A 24,898-nucleotide genomic window follows, 5' to 3' on the forward strand; every position below is an offset into this window, starting at 1 on the left:
CCTGTCACTGCCCACCCTGCAAAGATGGAGTTGGTGTGTGTGTGAACTGCCACGGATTCTCTCTGACAGTTATGAAGGTCGGTTGGGTCTTTTTGTTTCAAGCTGGGGGAGGGGGCAATCAGCGAGAAGTGCCAGGCCTTGTCCTTTCCTCTCCCTTCCCCTATCTCCGGTGGTGTCAACGTTGGGGGGGGGGGGGAATGAGTATGCGCGCGCTACCTGTAATCACCTCAACAACGGCAGCCGGCTCCCAGAGCAGCCCCCGCGGCAAGTCGCAATAATTCCAGCGGTACTGGCCCGGGAAAGCAACCCCCCGCCCCCCAACATCACCCCCTTACGTTAAGGAGTGAAGCTGGGATCTTGACCCATTTTGTGAGTCAGCGCTGCATTGTGTTTAATGGTCCTTTTGAATTTTAATTATTGAGAGGATTTTCAAAATGTCAGCCGAGGAACTGCGGGCGGGGGATGGGTTTAGGATCAATATAGAAATGCTTTGAGGTGGGGTAAATTTTATGTTCCAGCTCCCACAAGCAGTAACAGATCACCATGTACTTGCCAGAAGTGCTTTATCGAAATACAAAAATGGTTTTAATTGCCTTGAAGAAATACTGCAGGTTTGTAGTTCTTAGATTTTTTTGGTGCACCCCCTTAATTATCTTCACGAGGAGGACATTGAGATATGAGTATTATGTAATCAGACTTGTTATCAACACTGGTGGTTTGTTGATGCTCACGTGGTGCGAGGGAAGGCTACACAGCCTGGTACAATATTTCAATTTTTTAAGGCTGGAGATGACAGGGCTGGAATTAATTTAGTGTCTTTTTAACAAGACAAGCCCTTCATTTGTACTGTTGGGAATGCAGACCTGGAGCATTCTTTTAAATGATCCTAGCTGAATGGTATAGGTTTTTACAAAGCTGTACCTATCTCAATGTAATGTATTCATTAATTTTTTTTAATATTTTTTTTTAACGTTTCTTACAGGCTGTGTATGGAGACAATTGACATCATGGATTGTAAGATGTGCACGAGTCTATAAATTGGTAGAGTGCAGGTAAGATTGCTGTCTCCATTAAATAATTGCTGTGGGCTTTATGTTCATATGGATAAATCCCAACAAACACATGGGTTTGAAAGTCTGATATCCGTGTTAGTACTCTATTGTAAAATGTGGCATTAGGAAATGCAGTGTTAAGAAAGGATGTAATACTGCTTATGAGCTGCTTATATTCTAGAAATTATTTCTGCATTCCTCCAAGATAGAGAATGTTGTTTAGGTACTTTGTACATGTTAACATGGTACTTCTGTTTGAGCCTTACATTTGTATGAGTAAAGGTTGGTGCATTCTGCTTGATCAGTTATTTTTGTACTGTGGGGCAGCTTTGTGAATCTGGAGGTATATATTTTTTTAAAATTGGTGCTCCAATACTGTAATCAAAAGGAAGAACATACAAGACTTTTAATAGTACTTGAGAAATTTGCACACGTGCACAGGCCAAGGCTGATAAATTCTGCAGGAGTGTCTGATGATCAGTTTTTACTGATAGGACTTGTCTACTCTGATGGCAATTCTGATGGATATAATATGGCATGTTACAGTAGAATAGATAATCTTATTGGAAATTAATTATAAAGAGGTGCAGTATTTCTTGACAAAATGGAAGAATGTCTGTTTTTCTCCATTATTAATCCAGTAACAAGAACGCAGCAACACATGGCTTTGAAATATGCATTTTTAGGTCACTAACGACAGAGAAGAAAAATGGGCCCCTTCCAGTTTTTCATTGAGGAATTTCACACCGTAAAAGTTTATTACTTATGAGAGGTAATGGGGAAGGTAAGGCACATGATTAGTAAAATCTGAGGGGCACCGGTTCCTCAGTCAATTTTCAGACCCTCCTTTACTGTCTCAATGACACCCACCATCACATTCATATTCATTCCTTTTTCCTTTGTGGGAGTCAGTTACAACATAAACCAGTTTACTATCTGCAAAATGTATTACAAAAAGGCTCAATTCATTGCAGGAGCCGTCTATATGGTGATGGGTGCAATACTCTTTGAGACCTTAACCGACTGGTGTATGCTCCCTAGTTTCACCTCTTGTGAATCTGCCACTGAAAATTACTCAAGGCACAATTCTAATAGGATTTTCTGTTGTCATAGCTTGTATAAGTTTTATAGGCTGAAGAGTTTATTAAAAAGACAAAGCAGATGATCTTTTTCTGGACTTAGGCAAGGTTTTCACTATAGTATAACATAGGATGTTTTCTATAGGTAGAAAACCACAGAATATGTGGATAGTTATTGAAGTGGTTTGGCAACTGACTGCATCAAAGCAGACAGAAGATGGTCATGCATGGAGCTGTGTTAGAGTGGCAGGAAAGGACTAGTGGGATGCCCTAATGATCAGTGCTTGGATCTTTGCTGTTGTAAGTCAATGACTTCAAAGTGGGTACAGAGACAAAACTCAATCTTTCAATGATCCAATATGGGGGGAAGGGTTTAAGAACAATCAAGAGCAGATGGATCTAGTTGGATAGAGAAATGATAAATTAATTGTTGACATGTTAAGATGATGACACTAGGGGAGATTTTTTTAAAAAATCTATAAACCAACTTATATTACCATTTCACCACTATGTACTCCTGAAATCTGCAACTATCCTCCCCACCGTTTACTACATTTCCGAGTTTTGTGTCATCTGCAAACTTTGAAATTATGCCCTTTATACCTAAATCCAGGTCATTAGTATATATTAAAAAGAGCTGTGGTCCTAATCCCCTGGGGGAAACCACTGTAGTCTGAAAGCCAACTGTTCACCACTACTCTCTGCTTTCTGTCTCTTGGCCAATTTCATATCCACGTGCCCCTTTAATTCCATGGGCTTGTTATCAGGCTTTCAAAAGGATATCGACAAATTGAACAATGAGAAACTGTTCACTATGACAATGAGAATAACAATAAGGGCATAGGATGAAGCTCAGAAGAGCAAAGGTAAATGGCCAATCAGGTATATCTGTTCCACGCCGAGATGGTGAATATTTGGAATGGACTTCCCAGGCAAGTGATCAAGGCCGATGACATCGGTAATTTTAAGGTGGACAAGCATTCGGTGTGAAATTTAATTGAGCGGTGTGGTGTATATTATGTTATAAAACTCGGGCTGGCCAATTGGACTAAAATAGTCTTGTGGCAGTGTACATTCTTGTAATCAAATTCATAATAAAAATAGAAAATGCTGGAGAAGCTCAGCAAGTGAGGCAGCATCTGTGGAGAAAGAAACAGAGTTAATGTCTCAGGTCAAAGACCTTTCGTCAGAACTGGGAGATGTTAAGAGTTAAAGTTTTTGAGCACGTACAGAGCCAGGGGCAGGCAGGGAGGGAGGGGAGAGGAGGAAAGAACAGAAGGGAAGTCTATGATAGGGTGGAAGGCAGGAGTGATCAAATGACAAAAGGGATGATGGTGCAAGGCAATGAGGGTGGTAATGGGACAGGTTAAGAAACACATTGGTCAAAAGTAGCTGTAAATGGCAGCAGCAGAACCATTACCAGCACTTGCTGTCTGAAAAAATGGGAACAGTGGTTATGATCTGAAGTTATTAAAATCAGTGTTGAGTCCACAAGGTTGTAAAGTGCCTAAACGGAAGATGAAGTGCTATTCCTCGAGCTTACATTGGAACAGTGTAGGATAATTCATCAGGTAAGTTTCTTGGATTAACACTGTTTAAGCAGTTTTGCCTTGTAATGGTGGTATTAACCTGCAGAATTCTTCAAGATAGTTACAAGTGAGGAAGATCATTTGGCCCATCTTAATTCATCCATCCAGAAAGACTGTAAAGTCTCCCCATTGCAGCACCCAGTTGTTTATTAAATAATTCCAGTGGCTCCGGTACTCTAGCTGGAAGTCCATTCCATGTGTTGATCACTCTGTGTGAAGTCCTTAATTTGTATTTTGCTAGCTTGCATCCCCTTAACTTAGAATTGTTGAACTTTACAGCACAGAAAGAGCCCATTCAGTCCATCACTTTCACTCTGGAAGAGCAATCCACACAGTCTCTTTCCCCTACCCTTTTTTAAAAAAAAATCTTTTTCAAATATTTATCTATTTCCTCATTTTAAAGTTCTTATGGATTCTGTTTGCACTACTCTTACAATGTTCTTACATTTTTTCATGATGTGGAGATGCCGGTGATTTTCCACATGCCGGTGATTTTCCACATCGTTCACCTGAGGAAGGAGGTAGCCTCCGAAAGCTTGTGAATTTAAAATAAAATTGCTGGACTATAACTTGGTGTTGTAAAATTGTTTACATTTTTTCAGACAGACTTACCTAGAATCATGGAATTTTACAGCACAGGGGGAGACTATTTGGCCTAGCATGCCTGTGCCAATTCTCTGACAGAGTTATCCATTTAGTCTCATTCCCCATATATCCTTTTACATTTTTCTTTTAAAAATATTTATCTACTTCCCTTTTAAATGCTGTTATGGATTCTGCTTGCATCACTCTTTTTGTTGGGACATTCCTTGTCCTAACAACCCTTTTGTGTAAACAAGAAAAATTCTCCTAACCCCATCCTTCATAACCAATAAGTGTAGGTGACGTTGGACGTTTGTAATACTTATCAGACATAAGTACAAGGTTGAAAACCCCACATTTTTCTATTTTCATAATTCAGACTAAGGATCAGGTTCATAGCTCTTCTCTGCACTGCCTCCAGCCCTTGAATGTTTCCTCTTTGTCTTAGTGACCAGAACTGGACACAGTATTCAAACTGTTCTGGCCAGAGCACTATACAGTTTGATCATGACTTGTATTCTCTCTAGTTTAGCGTTCTGTTGGCTTTGTTGATAAATGTTCTGCTTTGGTTTGACATGTTTTCCATTTTTCTTCCTATGTGCAGTACTTGTCCATTTCAAATTTCATCTGCTGCTGTTCTGACCACTTAATATATTTTTTTGAATTCCTTCTGTAGTTTCTGAGCTGCCTCCTCTCATCCCACTGCCCCTCCTGGTTTGTTATCTTCTGCAAATTTGACCAATTTGCATTTCTGTATCCACGTTATTGATGTAAATTAGAAGTTGCAGTCATCCCAACACTGATCCCTGGGGCAACCCACCCCCCCACCTCTACCTCTTAACTGACATAATTCCTCTGACTTGTTGTTTTCTATCATTCAGTCAATTTCTTATCCATTCCCAAGATTTACCCTGAATATCCATAAGCTTTTTAACTAGCCTTTTGTGAGACTTTGTCAGATGCCTTTTGGAAGTGTATGTACAACATGCAGTAGGGCTTTCCACAGTCCTCTTGGGTTGTCCCTTCCTCACCTGTTAACATACCTGGCTGCTCCTTCATTATTTTCTTACTCATATATCTGTATTGAACCCTTTATAGCCTCTTGTATTCTGTTATTGTTTGCATCTTGAGGGTTGTTTCACCCCAGCATAAATTAGTGCTATCATCCCTGCCTTAATTAGTGCTGTTGATTGTGTTCAAAACTGTTTGCTGCAGTACTTCCCCTACATTACAACTCTTCAAAAGTACTTAATTGGCTGTGAAGCACTTTGGGACATCCCGATGTCATGAAAGGTGCTATGTAAATGCAAGTTCGTTCTTTCTTTACTTAACAGTAATAAATGCATAAATATGTTTCAATAAAATTGTAATTTGTATCCTTTTCTTATTAAGATCTTAAGCATTTTGTCTGCAGTTTCTACTGGTTGCTGTCAGCAGAACAGTTTCACAATTACAGTTTTGCAATTGTCTTAAGTAGTAGGTCAAAGCTACCAAAGATTCAGAGATTGCTGTACTACTTGGTTATAGATTCCTGCTTCTAAATGAGTGTTGACATAACACCAAACCCCTTGGTTACTGAGTTGGAGTACATATATTGAGTTGAATATATTGGTACACCAAATTTTGGCCAATTCCATAGCTAATTTGATTTTGCAATCCTATAGCATTCATGCTAGAAGAGCTAGCACTGGTCTAAGCTTCTTTTGAAAACAAAGGCCTCTTTATATGTGAAATATTTATTTAGAGGCAGAACTGCAAAACATTGTCTTTTGTTCAGGGAGATAAACTCTTTAAACAGCTCTTTAAAGAAGGCAATCTTACAACAGAACTTCTTGCCAAAAACTCTAAGGTGGATATAGTTTAAAGTTTAAGATATTATTAAATTGCAAATGTAATGTTTTAGCCATTTAGCAACACACTTCAAAGATGTTTTGGTTGGGTGCTAAGCTGCCTGAAAATTGTGAAATAGGGCTTGTAATTACAGTCATTAAAGCAACAGACATTTGGATCAGTAACCAACAGAAATCTGCAATATAACCACTAAGCCTCCAACGTAATTGAAAATTGATTTATGTACACAAGTATTATGAAGGCAGTCTGCTCAAAGCTTTGTGAGCATGGGAAGGGAGTGCAATGTAGTGTGTGCATTGGAATTCACTTGAAATGGATAGAAAGAAAGAAGTTGCGCTTATATAGCGCCTTTCACGGCATCAGGACATTCCAAAGCACTTTACAGTCAGTGAAATTACTGGTCCATCAAACCAGTTACACTGCTGTGGCTGCTAGTCTGTTGCTAAGTGTAATGGCCTCAGTTAAGTGATCAAGTACCAATGCGGAGTCTGGTGCATCAATAATGTGCTGAGCTGTAGTATAAATGGAGATGATACAAGTTGGGTAGAAATGAGTGATTTTGTTGGATTCTTTCTTGCTGATCATGGATACAGTAATATAATGGTTATGTTACTGGACTAGTAATCCAGAGGTCTGGACTAATAATCCAGAAGAAGTGAGTTCAAATCTCAGAATGATAGTTGGGAATTTGAATTCAATTTTTTTTTTAAATCTGAAAATAAAAAACTGGTATCAATAAAAAGTGACCATGAAATTTTCAGATTGTCATTATAAACTAACTGGCTCATTAATGTCCTTTATGGAAGGACTCTGGTTCCGCACCAACAAAGTTCACTCTTAACTGTTCTCAGTTGTATCAAACTGCTACAGAGAATGCCTCACTGACTGCAATGATTCAAGAAGGTGGCCCACCACCACCACCATCTTAGGATAACTACGTAGGGGCAACAAATGCTGGCCTTGCCAGTGACGCCCACTCCCCGAGAATGAATAATTTTAAAAAACACATTGAGTTAAAGTTAGCTATCGTGAGAGGAATTCAAATTGCAGAAAATAAGTACAAAGGGGTCACCTAATGCATTATTCATAAGCACTTCTTGACACCTTTCTGCTTAGGTGTTCTATTTAGTCTGGTCAGCTTGACACTTAGGTTGGGTATACAGACTGACAGCCTGAGTCTTCTAGAAGTGGCTGTTAACTTAATGTAGTAATGAGGGATGCAGTTCATTTTAATATCATTTGTTCATATCATTAAAGAATTTTGAATGGTCTGAAGCTAGAAGATATACCAGGCTAAATCAGTGGCTCCGTGTTCAGTTTCACCACATAAGCATGCAACCTTATTTGAGGGATCAATTTTATAGTGAGGGTTAGTGAGGAAAAATGTCTGTTTTGTGAGGAAAGGAGTAAAATTTGTAATTAGAGCATGCTGTTCATACTGAATTTTGTTTGTTTACTTGGTTACTATTAAATAAATTTATCTCTTGGTTGATAGCCTGAGCCACAGTCTGATAGTGTATACTGTCTGATCTACTTACTGAAGACGAGACCATGTGGTGGCGCATGATATATTCCAGTAAGCCAGAATAAAGTGCCAAGAGATTTCTGTTTGATTCCTGGGCCTCATTACATTTACCGAGCTATTGGGCAGATAAAGGCACATTATGGTTCGTAGGGGATGTGAGACCCGCTTACGGGAGTTTCCGATGATGAGAGGAAATCCAAGGAAATATTTAGTGTAAAAATTCAAAAACATCTATTCTGGAAAGCAACAAACCAAGGAAGATTAAGGTTGTACTATTTGAAAATGATTACAGTAGTATCATTGAAGACCAGTAAACCAATTATGTAAACCTACATGCATAATGTGAACATACTTAGAAAAAAATATGGCACTATGCTCTACAGTAGGGGTTGCTGAACACCCATGTAGTCTTCGCTTATTTTTTGACTAATGATAGTTGGTGAAATGATACGCTTGTACATTCAGTACTTGGTTGTTTTAGTATTTTGCATTATTTCCCGTTCCCTCGCCCTACAGGGTGACTAATGGCCACACATTCTGTATCTTGAAAGCTTTGGCTCAAATTACATGTGCCTATGTAGAATTGCAAACATATTTCTACATAAGAAATAGGAGCAGGAGTAGACCATATGGCCCCTCGAGCCTGCTCCGCCATTTGATAAGATCATGGCTGATCTGTTATCTAACTCCATACACCTACCTTTGGCCCATATCTCCTTAATACCTTTGGTTGCCAAAAAGCTATCTATCTCAGATTTAAATTTAGCAATTGAGCTAGCATCAATTGCCGTTTGCGGAAGAGAGTTCCAAACTTCTACCACCCTTTGTGTCTAGAAATGTTTTCTAATCTCACTCCTGAAAGGTCTGGCTCTAATTTTTAGACTGTGCCCCCCCTACTCCTAGAATCCCCAACCAGCGGAAATAGTTTCTCTCTATCCATCCTATCTGTTCCCCTTAATATCTTATAAACTTCGATCAGATCACCCCTTAACCTTCTAAACTCCAGAGAATACAACCCCAATTTGTGTAATCTCTCCTTGTAACTTAACCCTTGAAGTGCGAGTATCATTCTAGTAAACCTACGCTGCACTCCCTCCAAGGCCGATATGTCCTTCCGAAGGTGCGGTGCCCAGAACTGCTCACAGTACTCTAGGTGCGGTCTAACCAGGGTTTTGTATAGCTGCAGCATAACTTCTGCCCCCTTGTATTCTAGTCCTCCAGATATAAAGGCCAGCATTCCATTCGCCTTATTGATTATTTTCTGCACCCGTTCATGACACTTCAATGATCTATGTACCTGAACCCCTAAGTCCTTTTGGACATCCACTGCTTTTAACTTTTTACCATTTAGAAAGTACCCTGTTCTATCCTTTTTTGATCCAAAGTGGATGACCTCACATTTGCCTACATTGAATTCCATTTGCGTCAGTTTTGCCCTTTCACCTAATCTATCAATATCCCTTTGTAATTTTATGTTTTCATCGACACTGCTTACAATGCCACCAATCTTTGTGTCATCGGCAAACTTAGATATGAGACTTTCTATGCCTTCATCTAAGATTATGTAAGAGTCAATAAGATTATGGCTGATCTTCTACTTCAACTCCACTTTCCCCCCCAATCCCCATATCCCTTGATTCTCTTAGTGTCCAAAAATCTATTGATCTTAATCTTGAATATACTCAATGAGCATCCACAGCCTTCTGGGGTAGATAATTCCAAAGATTCACAACCCTCTGAGTGAAGAAATGTTTCCTTGTCATGGTCCTAAATGGCCGACCTCTTATCTTGAGACTATAACTCTCCAGCCAAGGAAACAACCTCTCAGCATCTAGCCTGTCAAGCCCTCTCAGAATTTTATATGTTTTAATGAGATCACTTCTCATTCTTCTAAACTCCAGAGAATATAGGCCCGTTTTACTCAATCTCTCTTCAAATGACAACCCTCATCCCAGGAATCAATCTAGTAAACCTTCGTTGAATTCCATCTAAGACAAGTATATCCTTCCTTAAGTAAGGAGACTAGTTCCGACTGGCTATAGATTTAGGGGTCCAAGTACAGAAATTATTAAAAGCTAGTGGTCAGGTACAAAAACTAATTAAAAAGGCTAATGGAATGTTGGCCTTTATCTCAAGGGGGCTGGAATACAAAGGGGTGGAAGTTATGTTAGTTATATAAAGCTCTGGTTAGACCCCATTTAGTGTACTGCGTTCAGTTCTGGGCACCACACCTCAGAAAGGATATATTGTCCTTGAAGGGGCTGCGTGGCAAATTCGCCAGAATGATACCTCAGCTAAAAAGGTTAAATTATGAGGATATGTTGCATAGACTAGGCTTCTATTCCCTTGAGTATAGAAGATTAAGGGGTGATCTAGTTGAGTTGTTCAATATGATTAAAGGAATTGATAGGGTAGGTAGAGAGGAGCTATTTCCTCTGGTGGAGGAGTCCAGAACAATGGAACATAACCTTAAAATTAGAGCTTGGCCGTTCAGAGTTGATGTCAAGAAGCGCTTCCTCACAAAGGGTAGTGGAAAACTGGAACTCTTCTCCCAAAAAGCTGTTGAAGCTAGGTCAATTAGAAAATTTCAGAACTGAGATTCATAGATTCTTGTTAGGCAAGGGATATGGAACCAAGGCAGGTAGATGGAGTTAAGATACAAATCAGCCATGAATCTAATTGAATGATGGAACAGATTCGAGGGGCTGAATGGCCTACTCTTGTTCCTATGTTCCTGAAACATCAACATTTTCATTTCTTTACAGATGTTGCCGTACTTCCAAACTTTTTCTTGAATCCTGTACAACAGTACAAGAAAGTCCGAACCTTCCCAAACATGGGAGCAGTATTCATGTTTTGGGGAGGCTTGGCTTTAGAGAGAGTTGTTGAGAAAAGAAGCGTTTGACAAAAAGAGGAAAGCAAGCATTTTACGTGCGTTTTTAACGCTGGAGGAGAAATGGGAATTTCATTTGAAGGAGATGGTTTTGGTGGGTGGGGGGGGGGGGGGGGAGGAGGAGAGGGCAAGAATATTGATAGATGAAGAAGAACTACACCCAGATAAGGGATGGAGGAGTAGCTTTTCCTGTTCCTATGCTCGGGACTATTGGATTGCCCAGATGCAGCTCATACAAGACAATTGGGCGGTGTGGAGCACATGACTCCTGATAAGTACAAGATTTTCCTGTGTTCACTGTGCCCACAGAATCCTCTATTCGCCTTGCACAGGTGATCCAGTAGCTCCAGGTGCGGGAAGAAGAAATCTGCCCGGTAACTATTGGTTAGATTATGAAGAAACTTATGAAGAAAGTATCTTAAGAATTGAAAGAAACAGGATTTTGACTCCTCCATGGGTGAGTAGGAACAAAATCAAGATCTAGTAACTACAATGTCGTGATTTGACAACTGCACTGCAGAAGGAAGAATGCAAAAAAGTGTGGGAAGATCATTTTTATGAAGAAGGACTAGAGTGTGAGAGGATAGAGCCTGAGGAAACCCTTGAATTAATGGATGAGTCATCAGCTGCAGAGATATCTAAATCTGGATCAGGTTTAGATATCTGTAGATTTAGATAAATGTAGAAACATTTTTGTTCAAGTCAAGTGAAATTAAGGAGATGGGATAAATTAGCTGTAGAGATCTGTTATAGGCCACCAGGTTAGGCAGAGGGATTAGACCTGGGACTTTATACTCAAATAAGGGAATTGTGTGAGGGATCAAATTTAATTGTTATGTGGGACTAATTTACCAGTGATTAAATATAATGAATAAAAGGAGCATGTTTCTTGTTACACTATCGATCTGGAACATAGCGATTCAAGAAGACCCGCCACTCTCAGGGCAACTAGGGATGCCAGTAAATGCAGCCATAGCAGTGTCGTCCAGTCCTGAAAACAAATGGGGGGAGCATGATTAAAGGACCTACACAGAGGGATGTCACTGGACTTGACACTGTGCAATAACCAAGTGGTGATAGAGGAGGTTATAGTTAGTGTACTTTGGAAACAGGGACCATAGTATGGTTAAGTTTAAAGCTAGGGTTACAATGATGAAGGGGACGTGTATAACAGAGACTTGACTTTAGGAAGGCAGATTTTGGGGGAAGAAGGAGGAAACGGGGTAGATTGGAACACATTGCTGGAAGGGAGGAACACCAATGAAAGGGAAATATTTTCAGGAATACATTATTGAGAATACAACTGAAAAGCAAGAGGAATACAAGAAGGAGGAAAATAATATAGGGACAAGGCAAAAAAAATTCTGAAGTGTTAATCTACAGGTAAAATGAGACACACAAATATAAGAATAAGAAATGAGCGATTTAAGGAAATGGTCGGCCAACTAAAATAGAAAACAAGATTAAGATTATGAAAAATCTAAAATACAACATGAAAGGCTGTTAGAAGGGTGGGAACCCTGAAGAATTCTGCTGGTAACACTATATTGAGTGACCAGGGGATGGCATATTTCTGCATGAACAGGGACACAAAGAAGTTGAAAGAAACCTTTGATTACCAATATGGAGGTAGAATTTGCAGGGCGAAATGAGGAAACATTAGTTGTCGTTCCTATCGTTCTTAAAGAGGTGATGGGCAAGCTGAGGACACTAAAAGAGAGCAAGACACTTTGCCCAGACAGATTGCACCCTAGGGTACTTAGTGGACATAGTTAATGAAATCAGTCACATTCTGATTGATATCTTCAGGGATTCACTAGAAACAAGAATGGTGCTTCAGAAGTGGAAAAGGCAAAAGTAATGCTAAGTTATATGAAGGGGCATGAAAATAACTCTGGGAACTATCAGGGCGATGAGCCTGTCAACTGTAGTAGGTTAGAGGGAATCTTGAAGGAATAGTAAGAAACCTTGAGAAATGTGGATCAATAGAGGGAATAAGCATGATTTTATGGGAGGGAGATCATGCATGACTATTTCTTTGGAGTTCTGTAAAGAAATAACAGACCTAGTGAATACAGGAAGTTTGGTGAATATTACATATTTTGATCTTAAAGCTTGTAAAATAGTACCATACAGGGGATTGGTGCACAGTGATGGGGGAGCTTCAGAAGTGGATCAGAAATTGGCTGAATCAGATGAAATGAGGAGTAGCTGTACATGGAGCTGCATTAATATGGAAGGAGGTAACTAATTGGATGCCTTAGGGTTCAATACTCAGAATCATAATTTAAAATAAAAGTATTATATGTAAATAAGGACATAATATATCACTTCAAAATGGGAACTCAATTGTATCTCTGCTGATCTAATTATCCTCCAGCCTCTAATCCTGCTTCACCCACAGACTCAATTCCCAGCGTGCAGTGCCACAGGAGAATGATTACTGAATATACATGATTTGGGAGTGGGTATAAATACAAAATATCTGTTTGCTGAAATAAAACCTGGCTGCAAAACAAGTTCGATGCGCTTGGCACTCTACCAGATGATGTAGAATCAGCCTGAACAGCCATAAGCACAGCTGTCCGAGAAGCCGAAGGCATCGTCATAGGACCAAAATGCAACAAACGATGTCCTTGGCTGTCTGATGGGATATATCAAATCCTTCAAAAGAAATCCGAAGCCAGGCAGTGCCATGTTGACAGTGAAGGCAAGTGGCTACAAGGCATCTTTTGGATGAAAGCAAAAAAGGGACCGGAAAACAAGACAGAAGAAGGAATCAGAACTAATAATCTACAACCTGCATATAAAGCCATTCAATCAGCCCAACCTAAAACTGGAAACTGCACTGGGTAAACCTGTAAACAAGGCTGGTGGCAACTTAAGAGGAAATCCTGCAAAGAAGGAAAGAACATTATGTATATACACTCAATCACCCTGAAGTGACACCATGCTCAGACCTGGACTCATTAGCAACAGATGCAACACTTGATCCTGAGACCCATGCCGATATTCCTCTTCCATCATGGGTATAATCAGCTATAAAGAAATTACAAAATGGCCATGCTTCTGGACCCAATTGTATAACTCCCGAAGTGTGCCATTGAGCTCACAAGGTTTGGATTTCCAGGAAGGTGCTTGCCGAGTGGAAGGAATGGATCATTGGCCCAAATCTTGCTGGAGTGGGGCATCTCACTGCGTGTGCCATTAGTTAGACTTTTTCCTGCAGTCTTCCGTTCAAATTTTTTTTCCCTGGAAGTGCGAGCTGATAGGGCAGCGGGGCATCTGGGACTTTAATGAAAGATAGAACCAACAGTCCAGCTCCTTAATGATTATACATCATTAAATAAATTTAAAACAGAAATAGACAGTTTCCTAGAAGTAAAGGGAATTAGGGGTTATGGGGAGCGGGCAGGAAATTGGACATGATTTTAGATTTGAGGTTAGGACCAGATCAGCCATGATCTTATTGAATGGCGGAGCAGGCTCGAGGGGCCGATTGGCCTACTCCTGCTCCTATTTCTTATGTTCTTATGAGATTTAAGAATTGAGAAATAAACAGAGGAACAACGGAGAAGGAAATAGGGTGAATTAAAGTCAAATCAGGTACAGAAAAAGAAATAGAGAGGTAAAGAAAGATTGGATTAAGAGAGAGAGAGAAAAAAGGGACAGAAAGGAAAAGTAAGAAAAAATTTTACAGTTGAAATTGTTCCCTTTCTGAGCCAGAGAAGTTGATCGGCAATGCATTAATAATTACCATGTCTGTAAAAGGGTATGTACACTGTTGAGTAGGAGCCCTAACTTTCTGTGGCGAGTTTAATGTGCAAATCCAGCAAGTTCTTAAAAAATATCAGGCTAGTTGAGGGCAAACTACCGTTTATACGAGGCAAACGGCGGAGCGATGTAAATCAACCTGCAAGTTAAGGCGATTTGCAACTCAGTGTATCTCCTCTTCGCCTGAACTTGCTGGCCAATTTGTGCATTAATAACAGCATGCGCGTGAACTCGCCATTTTTCCAGGAAGATTTGCGCCATTGTCTGCCTCTATAAAGGAAAAGGCCTGTGCACTGAGTATGGAGTTATGGACCAATAACACTCCTTTCTGTCCCTCAAAAACTTTCATAGGTCCTACTTGCTCGGCTTCAGCCACTCCTAATGGAACACCATCATCCTGAGCAATCGGGTTTCACTGATGGTTGATTTACAATGACCATTGTGCTTGCTGTCTACCTATTGTCTGCGAGTCATTGCAAATTCGAATGCCCTCTAGCAGTCGCATACGTAAACCTCAAGGTAACCTTTGATTCTGTCATCAGAAAAGCCCTATGGAAGACCCTACAATGCATTGTTGACCTGGGCATCCTCCTGAGGTTAATTCAAGATCTACATAATGACCCACTAGCAAGGGTCTGTCTGGGAATCACAAGTCTGAGGTTCTACACCAGATCTGAAGTAAGGCAGGGAAGCATTGGAGAGCATTCAGAATGAGGTTGCTGATTCCTTGGGAAAAGACAAAAGTTCAGAGTGAAAGTGCAAATGCTGTAATATAAGACATTCAAGTTGATGGACAAAACATGGAGTTGGTGGACAACTTTAGATAGCGAACTCATCAGATTGGTGTAGCGAGCCAGACTTACCAAGCAGAATCGGCTTAACAACTTCAATGCACAGGGTCTGGAATGAAAAGGTGAACATCACACATGAAAGCACGGATCTACCAGACCTGTGTCCTTCCAATGCTTTTGTATGGATCTGAAACATGGATGCTGCTTAAGCAAGACATCAAGACTGGAAGTATTCCATATGTGCTGTCAGAGGTAATTGCTGGGAATTAGATGGTTTGACTTCATCCACAACATAGATGTAACAACGAGAAAAGATTGAAGTAGTCATTAATCATCACCGCCAGGCACTCTTCAGTCACATCGCCCATCTCGGAGATAAAGTACCCGTAACCGGGCACTGAGGATTGGAATCGAGGTCAGCAAGAGACACAGCCTGCTCTGAGATTGGAAGCGACAAAGGGGTGTCCTGAGTTATATCTGGCTATATTAGATCAGTGATGATCCAGTGGAACACTAACGCTTGGAATGAACGCTTGGGCAGTCAACTCTACAGACCTCTGCTGTCTAAGCATAATTGCTTACTTGCTTGATACAAAACCTGGAGTTTTGCGGGGTGGGGGAGGGTAAATGACATGGAGCAATTAAGTGCAATACAGAGGAATTTGGATACATTAGGAACTAGCTGATGTTTAATATTGATAAAGACAAAGTGATGTGACTAGGAAAGGGAAATAAACAGTAGTAATATAAGCTGAACAATATAAGTCTACAAGATACATCACTATGATCTGGGTATATTTAAGCACAGTTCACTGCAACTATCAACAGTATGTGGCAACAGTAAAGAAGCAAGCAGATGCTATGTATAATTCAATGCACTGAGCATGTCTTGAATAGGAATAATGAGTTGTATTGATCCAGCCTCACTTGTAGTGTGCACAATTCTGGTTACCATATTATAGTAGAGACATCTTGGCTTTGGATAGGATACAACAAAGGACAAGTAAATTGATGGCTTAGATCAGGCAACTGAGCTACAAGGAGAGGCTATGGAAACGGGGAAACCTCACATTGGAGAAAAAGGTGGTGCAGGGGAGATTCAATTAAGGTATTTAAGGTGTTGAGGGATTATTTGTCCAATATCTCTACAATTGTAGTGAGTCTAGGGGTTGTATGGAAACCTGTGTCATTGTATTTGGATTACAGTATTTATCACTCGTGCTCACATGATCTCCTTGGCTTCAGAATGTGCAAAAGTAAACACTCAGACTGTGGCTTAGAATATAAACCACCGTACGGATTTATTAACAGGAAATAGATTAATAAACGATAGCAAAGACAAACAGTTTTACAGTAATATGCAGGACTTAACTATTCCTCCTCCAGAATATAGAAAATAATAAACAGTTGCATCTGCTGTGTTAAAACTCAATGCAAAACTGGACCAGTAACTTGGTCCCTGACCATAACTTTACGTGGGAGATTGGTACTCTCTTTATACAGAGCTGCAACTCTTTCTCTTTGCTAGCCTGTTTGAGATGTGCATTTTATTTTTTTTGAAGTTCAACTAGTGAACAAAGCAAATTAGATATACATTGCTCCTGATTTTATGAGGCTATCAAACATCCACAGGATGTCATTGATAATGGCTGAGCTTCCCAGAAATTGTCTCCGAGGTGATAACTCTGGAATCCCCATGTAAACTGTTTACCAGAAATATCTGCAAAATGCACCAAGTCAAAGAGCATGAGTTAGCCACCACCCACCTAATGCATGTCAGCCTTGGCACAGTGGTAGCACTCTTGCCTCAATCAGCAAGCCGTGGGTTCACGCTGCACTCCAGAGACTTGAACACATAACCCAGGCTGACACTTCAATGCAGTACTGAGGGAATGTTGCACTTTGGAGATGCTATCTTTCAGATGAAACGTCAAACTGAGGCCTCATCTGCGCTCAGGTGGGTGTAAGTAATCCCATGGCACTATTCAAACAAGAGTAGGGGAGTTCTCCTGGCCAACCAACATCACTAAAACAGATTATCTGATCGTTTATCTCACTGCTGTTTGTGGAGCCTTCCTGATTGGCTGCCATATTTTCCTACATTACAACAATGACTACACTTCAAAATTACTTTGTTGGCTGTAAAACACTTTGGGCATCCTGTTATATAAATACAAGTTTTTTTCTTTAAGAGCTGTTAGAATAATCCACTAGTTGCAGCAGTTTCCTTTCAACTCGCAGTACAAAGCAAGTAAAGAAAAATGAAAAAACTTGCAATTATATAGTGCCTTTCATGACTTTGATGTGGAGATGCCGGTGATGGACTGGGGTTGACAATTGTAAACAATTTTACAACACCAAGTTATAGTCCAGCAATTTTATTTTAAATTCACAAGCTTTCGGAGGCTTCCTCCTTCCTCAGGTGAACGTTGTTGGAAATGAAATCCTCGAAATGAAATCGCATTTATAAATCACAGAACAATGCTTGGTGATTACAGACAGTTTTTTCAACTGCCCGTTGCCAAGGCAATCAGTGTGCAGACAGACAGGTGTTACCTACAAGTTCTCTGAATATACAAATCACCAAAAAAACCCAAAAAAACAGAGATAGAGAGGTAGAAACATAGAAAAGACAGCAACTGACCCGTTATATTAAAAACAGATAACATTTGTTCGCTGGTGGGGTAACGTGTAGCGTGACATGAACCCAAGATCCCGGTTGAGGCCGTCCTCATGGGTGCGGAACTTGGCTATCAACTTCTGCTCGACGATTTTGCGTTGTCGTGTGTCTCGAAGGCCGCCTTGGAGTACGCTTACCCGAAGGTCGGTGGCTGAATGTCCTTGACTGCTGAAGTGTTCCCCGACTGGGAGGGAACCCTCCTGTTTGGTGATTGTTGCGCGGTGTCCGTTCATCCGTTGTCGCAGCGTCTGCATGGTCTCGCCAATGTACCATGCTCTGGGGCATCCTTTCCTACAACGTATGAGGTAGACAACGTTGGCCGAGTCACAGGAGTATGAACCATGCACCTGGTGGCTGGTGTCCTCTCGTGTGATGGTGGTATCTGTGTCGATGATCTGGCATGTCTTGCAGAGGTTACCGTGGCAGGGTTGTGTGGTGTCATGGACGCTGTTCTCTTGAAAGCTGGACTATAACTTGGTGTTGTAAAATTGTTTACAATTTTCATGACTTTGGTATCCCAAAGCACTTCGCACCCAATGAAGTAGATAAGCAGGATTGCAATTATATGATTCGCATACTTATGTCTTCTTAGCTACATCAGACATCTCATCAAAAGCAAAGTACTGCGGATGCTCATCTCATCAGTTCCTAGGCTGTTGTGTATGAAAGAGACTGGGCTATTTAAGTGACCTTGGTTTTAATCAGAAAGGCATCATAATAAAATGAGACAAAACAAACAAAAAAACACTATGGACAGCGAGACACTGCATTTTGTTAGTGATGTGTATGGAACAGACTGCTCAGGGAAGCACAGGGGGCATATAAAGTTGACAAATTGAAGAGGGAACTTGCAGGGAAAGGGATTGAAAGACAGAGTAGTGTATGATATTTCTTGAACTTTGGCAACAGCAAGATGGACTGCAATACAGAGAGCAATTTAAGGAGCGACAGGCAGCAATGAACATAACTTTTGTGGAAGCCATAGGTATGTAATTTGTTTAGAAGTGCATGGCGATTAAAGGCCATTGATGTCTATTTTAATTATCTAGATCACTCTTCTCAACTTTCTAATAAAGCTAGGACTATGGACTGGACTTGGCACTTGAGTCTGGCTGATGGTTTGTGTTTGCTGTAATATAAACCATAAGTTAGCTTGAAGTTGAATCACAGGAGTTAACGTAAATTCCTCACCTGAAATTATTGTAAATCATGGCTCAGTAAACATCCCATAAACCATCATTTGTGTATCATCATTACTGAATAGTATTCTCACCCTTAAGATCTGTGAGTCAGATGGTGGTGTAGATATTTGTATGTATATTGTTAGTGTCATATTCTTATGTTCTATAAATGCACAACAAAATCCTAGAATGGAGATGTTAAACGTGTTGATACTGCAATGTTCTTTTCCTATTCCTCAGCTGAAATTTTCTACAACTTCAGTTTTTGCTAAATGTGGTAATAACATTCTTACTGCAGTGTCCATATAAAACTACAGCTGACAGAAGCCAGAGGAGAGAAAGGGACCAGTGTCAAAATTGCCACGCACTGAAATGTAACTTCTATGTAAAATCAGTGAGGTATTTGTGTAATTCATACTACTTGAGTGGAAATTACAAGATATTTACAAGTTTTGGAAAGGCAGCTTCTCATTTTGGAAAGTTACACCGCTCCCTACCAGGGATGAACATCTAACCCAGAGTTTAATTTTCTGACTTGCAGGGCAGATATGAAAGAGCTCTGGTGTTATCTCCCTGTGATTCAAGAATGTTCCCTTTCCTGTGGGAGGCACCACCTTAAATGAAAAGCTACTGGGGAAAAACTACTGTTAAGCAAAAACCAACAAGTTCTGTTGCTGGAGTGTCCATACTACGGCTTGTAGGCCATGTGCAGCCAACTCATCAAACCCTGGCAATTTGGTTGTTTTGCTTTGTTTGAATTTTGTGAACCTGGAGATTTGAAAAGGACTATTCTAAGTTCTGTCGCCTCATTTGTGCATAAATCCTAAATTAGATCACTTTAGGTTTGTTAGTATCAACCATGTGGTACTTTCAAATTATTGGAAACATCCAAGATCTGCACCTAACTGGCTCACAAAGACAGAAAGCTTAGACACTTCTGTTACTGTGATGGCAGGGTTTTACTTCATGGAAAATATTGCATCTAAAGACTGCAGGGCTGCACTCTGTTTCTTTCTACTCTACTCTTCACTTAAATCTATTGCAAACTTCCCAATGACACTAATTTGTAAATACAGTGCATTTATTATTGAAACTTTGGGAGTGCCTAAGTACTATTATAGAACTGCAACTCTTCTCTGCTTGCCAAATCTAGCCCTCAAAAGTTTTGACATCCTGGAGTGTGGTATCTCCCCATATTGTCGCATTTATTTCAAGTGCACTTTTATGCTTTTGAAAGTGTTCTTTGATTAAACAATGTAGCAGTAAGTTTACAGTTTAAATTTCCATTTGTGTATGTTTTCATTTGAGTTTTCCCTGATTTTTCTAATTTGAAAATATACATTTGTATTCCTTGTCATGCTGGTAATATAAAAATATTTTATTTTTTAAAAATTAAAGCTGATGTAAAAGCAAAATTCCTTGTGGCATAACCCAAATACTAAACAACAAAGTGTCCAATATGCTTTATAATCACCTGTGACCTCGGTACTTAACTTACTAGTGGATTTAAAATTTAATTTTGTAGTACCCTCTGCATTCTGGGTACACTCAACAATATTAGCTATAAATTGATTTTAGTCTTTCAAAGGATGATTGTGTAGTAAGCATTGAAGGCGATGAACTGTCTGATTCATGTTTGTGTTACTTTTTTATAGAACAGATGTACATGAAAAGTTACTGCCTCTGAAACAGACTATGATGGAAAAAACATGGAAGTCATGGACATATGCCAGGAGATGGCTGATTGCCTTGGTCTCGTGGTCCTGGAGTTTGTGCCGAATTTCTCTGCTAGCTTTGATTTTAACCTTTCACCTATATGGAGGCATCCTTTTGCTTCTCTTGATACTTGCATCAGTAGCAGGTATATTGTACAAATTCCAAGATGTACTCCTTTACTTTCCAGAGCAACCACCCTCGTCACGTTTGTACATTCCTGTGCCTACCGGGATACCACATGAAAACCTCTTTGTTAAAACCAAAGATGGAATCCGACTCAATTTGATTCTGTTGAGGTACACTGGAGATAATGCACCATATTCACCAACCATAATTTATTTTCATGGGAATGCAGGTAATATTGGTCACAGGATACAAAATGCTCTGTTGATGATGGTCAATCTGAAAGTTAATGTATTACTTGTAGATTATAGAGGTTATGGAAGGAGTGAAGGTGAACCGAATGAAAAAGGCCTTTACTTGGATTCGGAGGCTGTACTGGACTATGTCATGACTAGACCAGATCTTGACAAAACAAAAGTAATTTTATTTGGCCGTTCCTTGGGCGGAGCAGTGGCTATTCACCTGGCCTCGGAGAATCCACACCGGATTTTTGCAATAGTTGTTGAGAACACGTTCCTCAGTATCCCACACATGGCCAGCACTTTGTTTTCCTTCTTTCCCATGAGGTATCTTCCACTCTGGTGCTACAAGAACAAATTTCTGTCCTGCAACAAGATTGCACAGTGCAGAATGCCTTCTCTTTTCATCTCTGGATTGTCAGACCAGTTAATTCCACCAGTTATGATGAAGCAACTGTATGAACTGTCAACGTCACGGACTAAAAGACTAGCCATTTTTCCAGATGGAACTCACAATGACACTTGGCAGTGCCAGGGCTATTTTGCTGCTCTTGAACAATTCATCAAAGAGTTATTAAAAAACACTTCACATGAAGAAATAAAAACCACATCTAATGTAACAATAATATAATTTTTTCTTTCTTCTGTAGGTGATGTAACTTTTAAATGTGTAAGTACGCGAAAGGTGAACATTAACTTGGAAAGTCCTTATTTGCTACTTTTATCACCAATTGTAAATCATTTTTACCTGTTTGAATGCATGAGATAAGTATACTGATGTTTCATAAAGAGCTTTGTTGATCTGATCAACTGAGTTGTTCAATACTGTAATGTAAAATGGTTTCTTTTTGAGAGCACTATATGTAATTGACAATTATTTCCCCTTCTGAATTCACATTTTTGTTTTAAATTTGTGAGATATATTTTGAAACTAGAAGTCTCATTACATTTGTTGTTTATACAGCACATGTATTTTAGCTTTCCATTTTAGAAAATAATTGCACATGGACCACGAGCTGTTAAGTTCAATAGGCCAGTTTATCCTGATTGTTAATAGTTATTGCATTTCAGGACATTACTTTGCCGAATTAAAAAATTATGCGCCATTTGAAAAATATCACAGAAATGATTATGCATTTTGAAATGTCATGTTTCCTTAACTATTTCGCTGACTTTTACCTTATGAATGTTTGAGCTCTATTCTGGATTCTGTGCTTTACACCTCATTCAGAGTCTATCATCTGGAGTTGTAGTTAACTGTACCTATCAGATATTAATACTCTAAGTCAATTTCTCTTGAAATTTTGAATAGGCTAAATTGATGTGGATTCTTATGGAACCAAATTGACAGGTCACCGATCCAATTTTAAAAACATGACCTGTAAGAAACCGTTTGTGTAAATTCTAATTTCAGCACTACCCAGTGCCATATTATAGCCTTTGAAATGCCATTTTCTGTGTAATAACAATTGTAAGGCTTATCTACTGTGTTGGTACTTAGATAGTTTAATTGTTAATATAGTTTTTAAGCCATGCATTTGTTTCAACTTTTGAGCTTAATCTGACATTTACAACATCACTTTTTTTTGTTCCTCTTATTCCACAAAGTTACTGTCTTCTATCATCTAGTTTACTTGCGTATCTTCCTTCTCCTAAATCCTATAATGGCCAAAAAGGGCTTCATTACATAGAACCAAATTACTAAGTACTGTACTGTATATAAAAAAAATAAAGAAAAAGTTGCATTGAAACCCTCAACCCTCGAACATATTAAATTCAGAAACACCAGAGTTGAAAACTACTGCTCCATTCAACAGATTTCAGGACAGTATTATATAACCAGGTAGCGTATTCTGAATGTATCACATCTGGGAATTTAAAAAAAAAAAATTTTGCCTTTGTTTTATCCACCAATTCCAGTAAAATGAAGGCCCCTTGCGCAGAAAAATTGTAACCTGTAGAGTTTCTCATAAGAAAAACTAACAGTAGAGTGAGAATATGATCAACCAGAGCTTTATTAATAGATGACAATTGTCAAAATTTCCCATTTTTAGGGTTGAGTTTCTTGATGTTGCTGTTATCAAGTAAATACTTTGAAAGTTACCTGTGTCCTACTCTAGGTAAGGGACTTTAAGTCAAGGGCATAATACAAATAGACTCCACAAGCATTGGAAAAAAATTCCCTGATGAGCGAAGTGGTGATTTGGAATGTGCTTTTGGTGCTGAGTGATGACAGTGACAAAAATTAATTTATGTTGGAATAAATGTGTTCAAAAAGTGCATCACATTTTTCTTACATCTGCATTTTGTTGTATTAACTCTGCAAATGATGACCAGCAACCTTTAAATGATTGGAAATAGAAGCCTTATGATATGCAATATTTTTACTGTGGGTTAGAAGTTCAACCTCCATTGTGCAATAATGTCTCTTCAACTTTTGGTTAACTTAACAACAGTATTGTGGTCATTGAAGAAAAAGACCACTTCACCTATTTATAATGGCTATTCCCATTGAAAATTAGTTGGGACCTTGTTATATCGTCACATATTTAGTCACTATACCAGGAGTATTGCTAAATTTAAATGTGATTTCTTATTAGTATATGCAGTGCAGTATGCAAAAGACAGATCTCACTTTGAAAACTTCAGAAACTGTTTTCTGTAGTTCTGCAAAATAGTTTTTTGTTACAAATCGATATCTCTCTCAAATGATGCTCGTAACTTTTCTGGCAGACTTTAGGATGCCCAGTGTTCTGCCAAAAGATTTGATTGAAACCACAGTTCCCTAGTCTCTAAAGTGCACAAAAAATAGTTGGTCATGGCAATAAATATTATTTAGTGTCGTGTGGAACTGAAACAATGGGATTATTTGTGAAGTTTAGCAAAACCTGGTACTTCTGCTTTTACATATCTAATTCTTGGTACAGTAAGTCTACATGTGTTCTAAAATTTTCTGAGATCCTGCATATTCATAAAATAAACTTTTTTGTCTTTGCATTTTAATCTTAAATTATTGTATTTTGTTCTTTCCCCACAATTGCAACTGTGATCTTGATGACCAAAATAGCTTTAGTTATCAAGATGTAAAAAAATACTCAAGCCCTGAAGGCAATACAGATAAAAGCTGCAGGGCCGATCCTGAATGTCAAAAGATTGAGTTATGAGGAAAGACTGGAGTAACATGGGCTCTTTAATCACATGTAACTAATGTAGAAAAGGTAAATGTGGAGCACTATTTCTAAGTAAACTTTGACTGGTAGGCAGAGTTATATGTTTAAACTAGTGAAAGGCAAATTTAGGACTGATGTCATCATGCAAAGAGTGATTAGCACTTGGGATTAACTTCCAAGTAAAATATCACAGGCAAAAACCTTGGAATTATTTAAAAATCAGCTGGGTGCTACAATAGGGAGTGTAGGTTTTTCTGGATGGATGAGTTAAGATGGGCCTTTCTTATCAATATTTATCGTGATCGTTCTAATTTCACATTAAATGTGCAACTTTCATATTGCGTTTTGTCATTGCATACTCAGAGCTAAAAGGGGTTTACTTTTTTGTGAGACAAGGGTACTTGCAAAGATAGAAAAACATAGGATTTTAGTATTCCACAAATGTCCATTAGTCCTTGTCGTCCTCCATTAATTCCTAATTTTGTACAAACTTAGACAAGCATTTCTTAGCCTAACATCTTTTATCAATAATACACCTTTAATATATGGATGTAAGTAATATAACTGTTACTAGAAAAGTTACAAGTCACTAATCCACTGGGGGAGTGGACATTTCAGTTTATCATAAAATTGAAATTCATTATAAAATCTTC

General features: G+C 39.1%; 1 protein-coding gene across 3 annotated transcripts; it reads left to right on the forward strand.

The window, feature by feature from the left end:
• Positions 1-6: 6 nt before the first annotated feature.
• abhd13 (abhydrolase domain containing 13) lies at positions 7-23,357 on the forward strand. Of its 3 annotated transcripts, none has more exons than XM_067986461.1 (3): positions 7-77; positions 983-1,052; positions 20,653-23,357. In XM_067986461.1, the coding sequence occupies exon 3, from the start codon at positions 20,693-20,695 to the stop codon at positions 21,704-21,706; it is 1,014 nt and encodes a 337-aa protein (XP_067842562.1). In that variant the 5' UTR covers positions 7-77; positions 983-1,052; positions 20,653-20,692; the 3' UTR covers positions 21,707-23,357. The 3 variants fall into 3 exon arrangements, with proteins under 3 accessions (XP_067842562.1, XP_067842560.1, XP_067842561.1); XM_067986459.1 differs by lacking the exon at positions 7-77 and adding an exon at positions 10,904-11,028 and having other exon boundaries at positions 995-1,052; XM_067986460.1 differs by lacking the exon at positions 7-77 and adding an exon at positions 1,739-1,836 and having other exon boundaries at positions 1,006-1,052.
• Positions 23,358-24,898: the final 1,541 nt, after the last annotated feature.

This window comes from Heptranchias perlo, chromosome 6 (assembly GCF_035084215.1).
Source record: "Heptranchias perlo isolate sHepPer1 chromosome 6, sHepPer1.hap1, whole genome shotgun sequence".
NCBI classification, from domain to species: Eukaryota; Metazoa; Chordata; class Chondrichthyes; order Hexanchiformes; family Hexanchidae; genus Heptranchias; species Heptranchias perlo.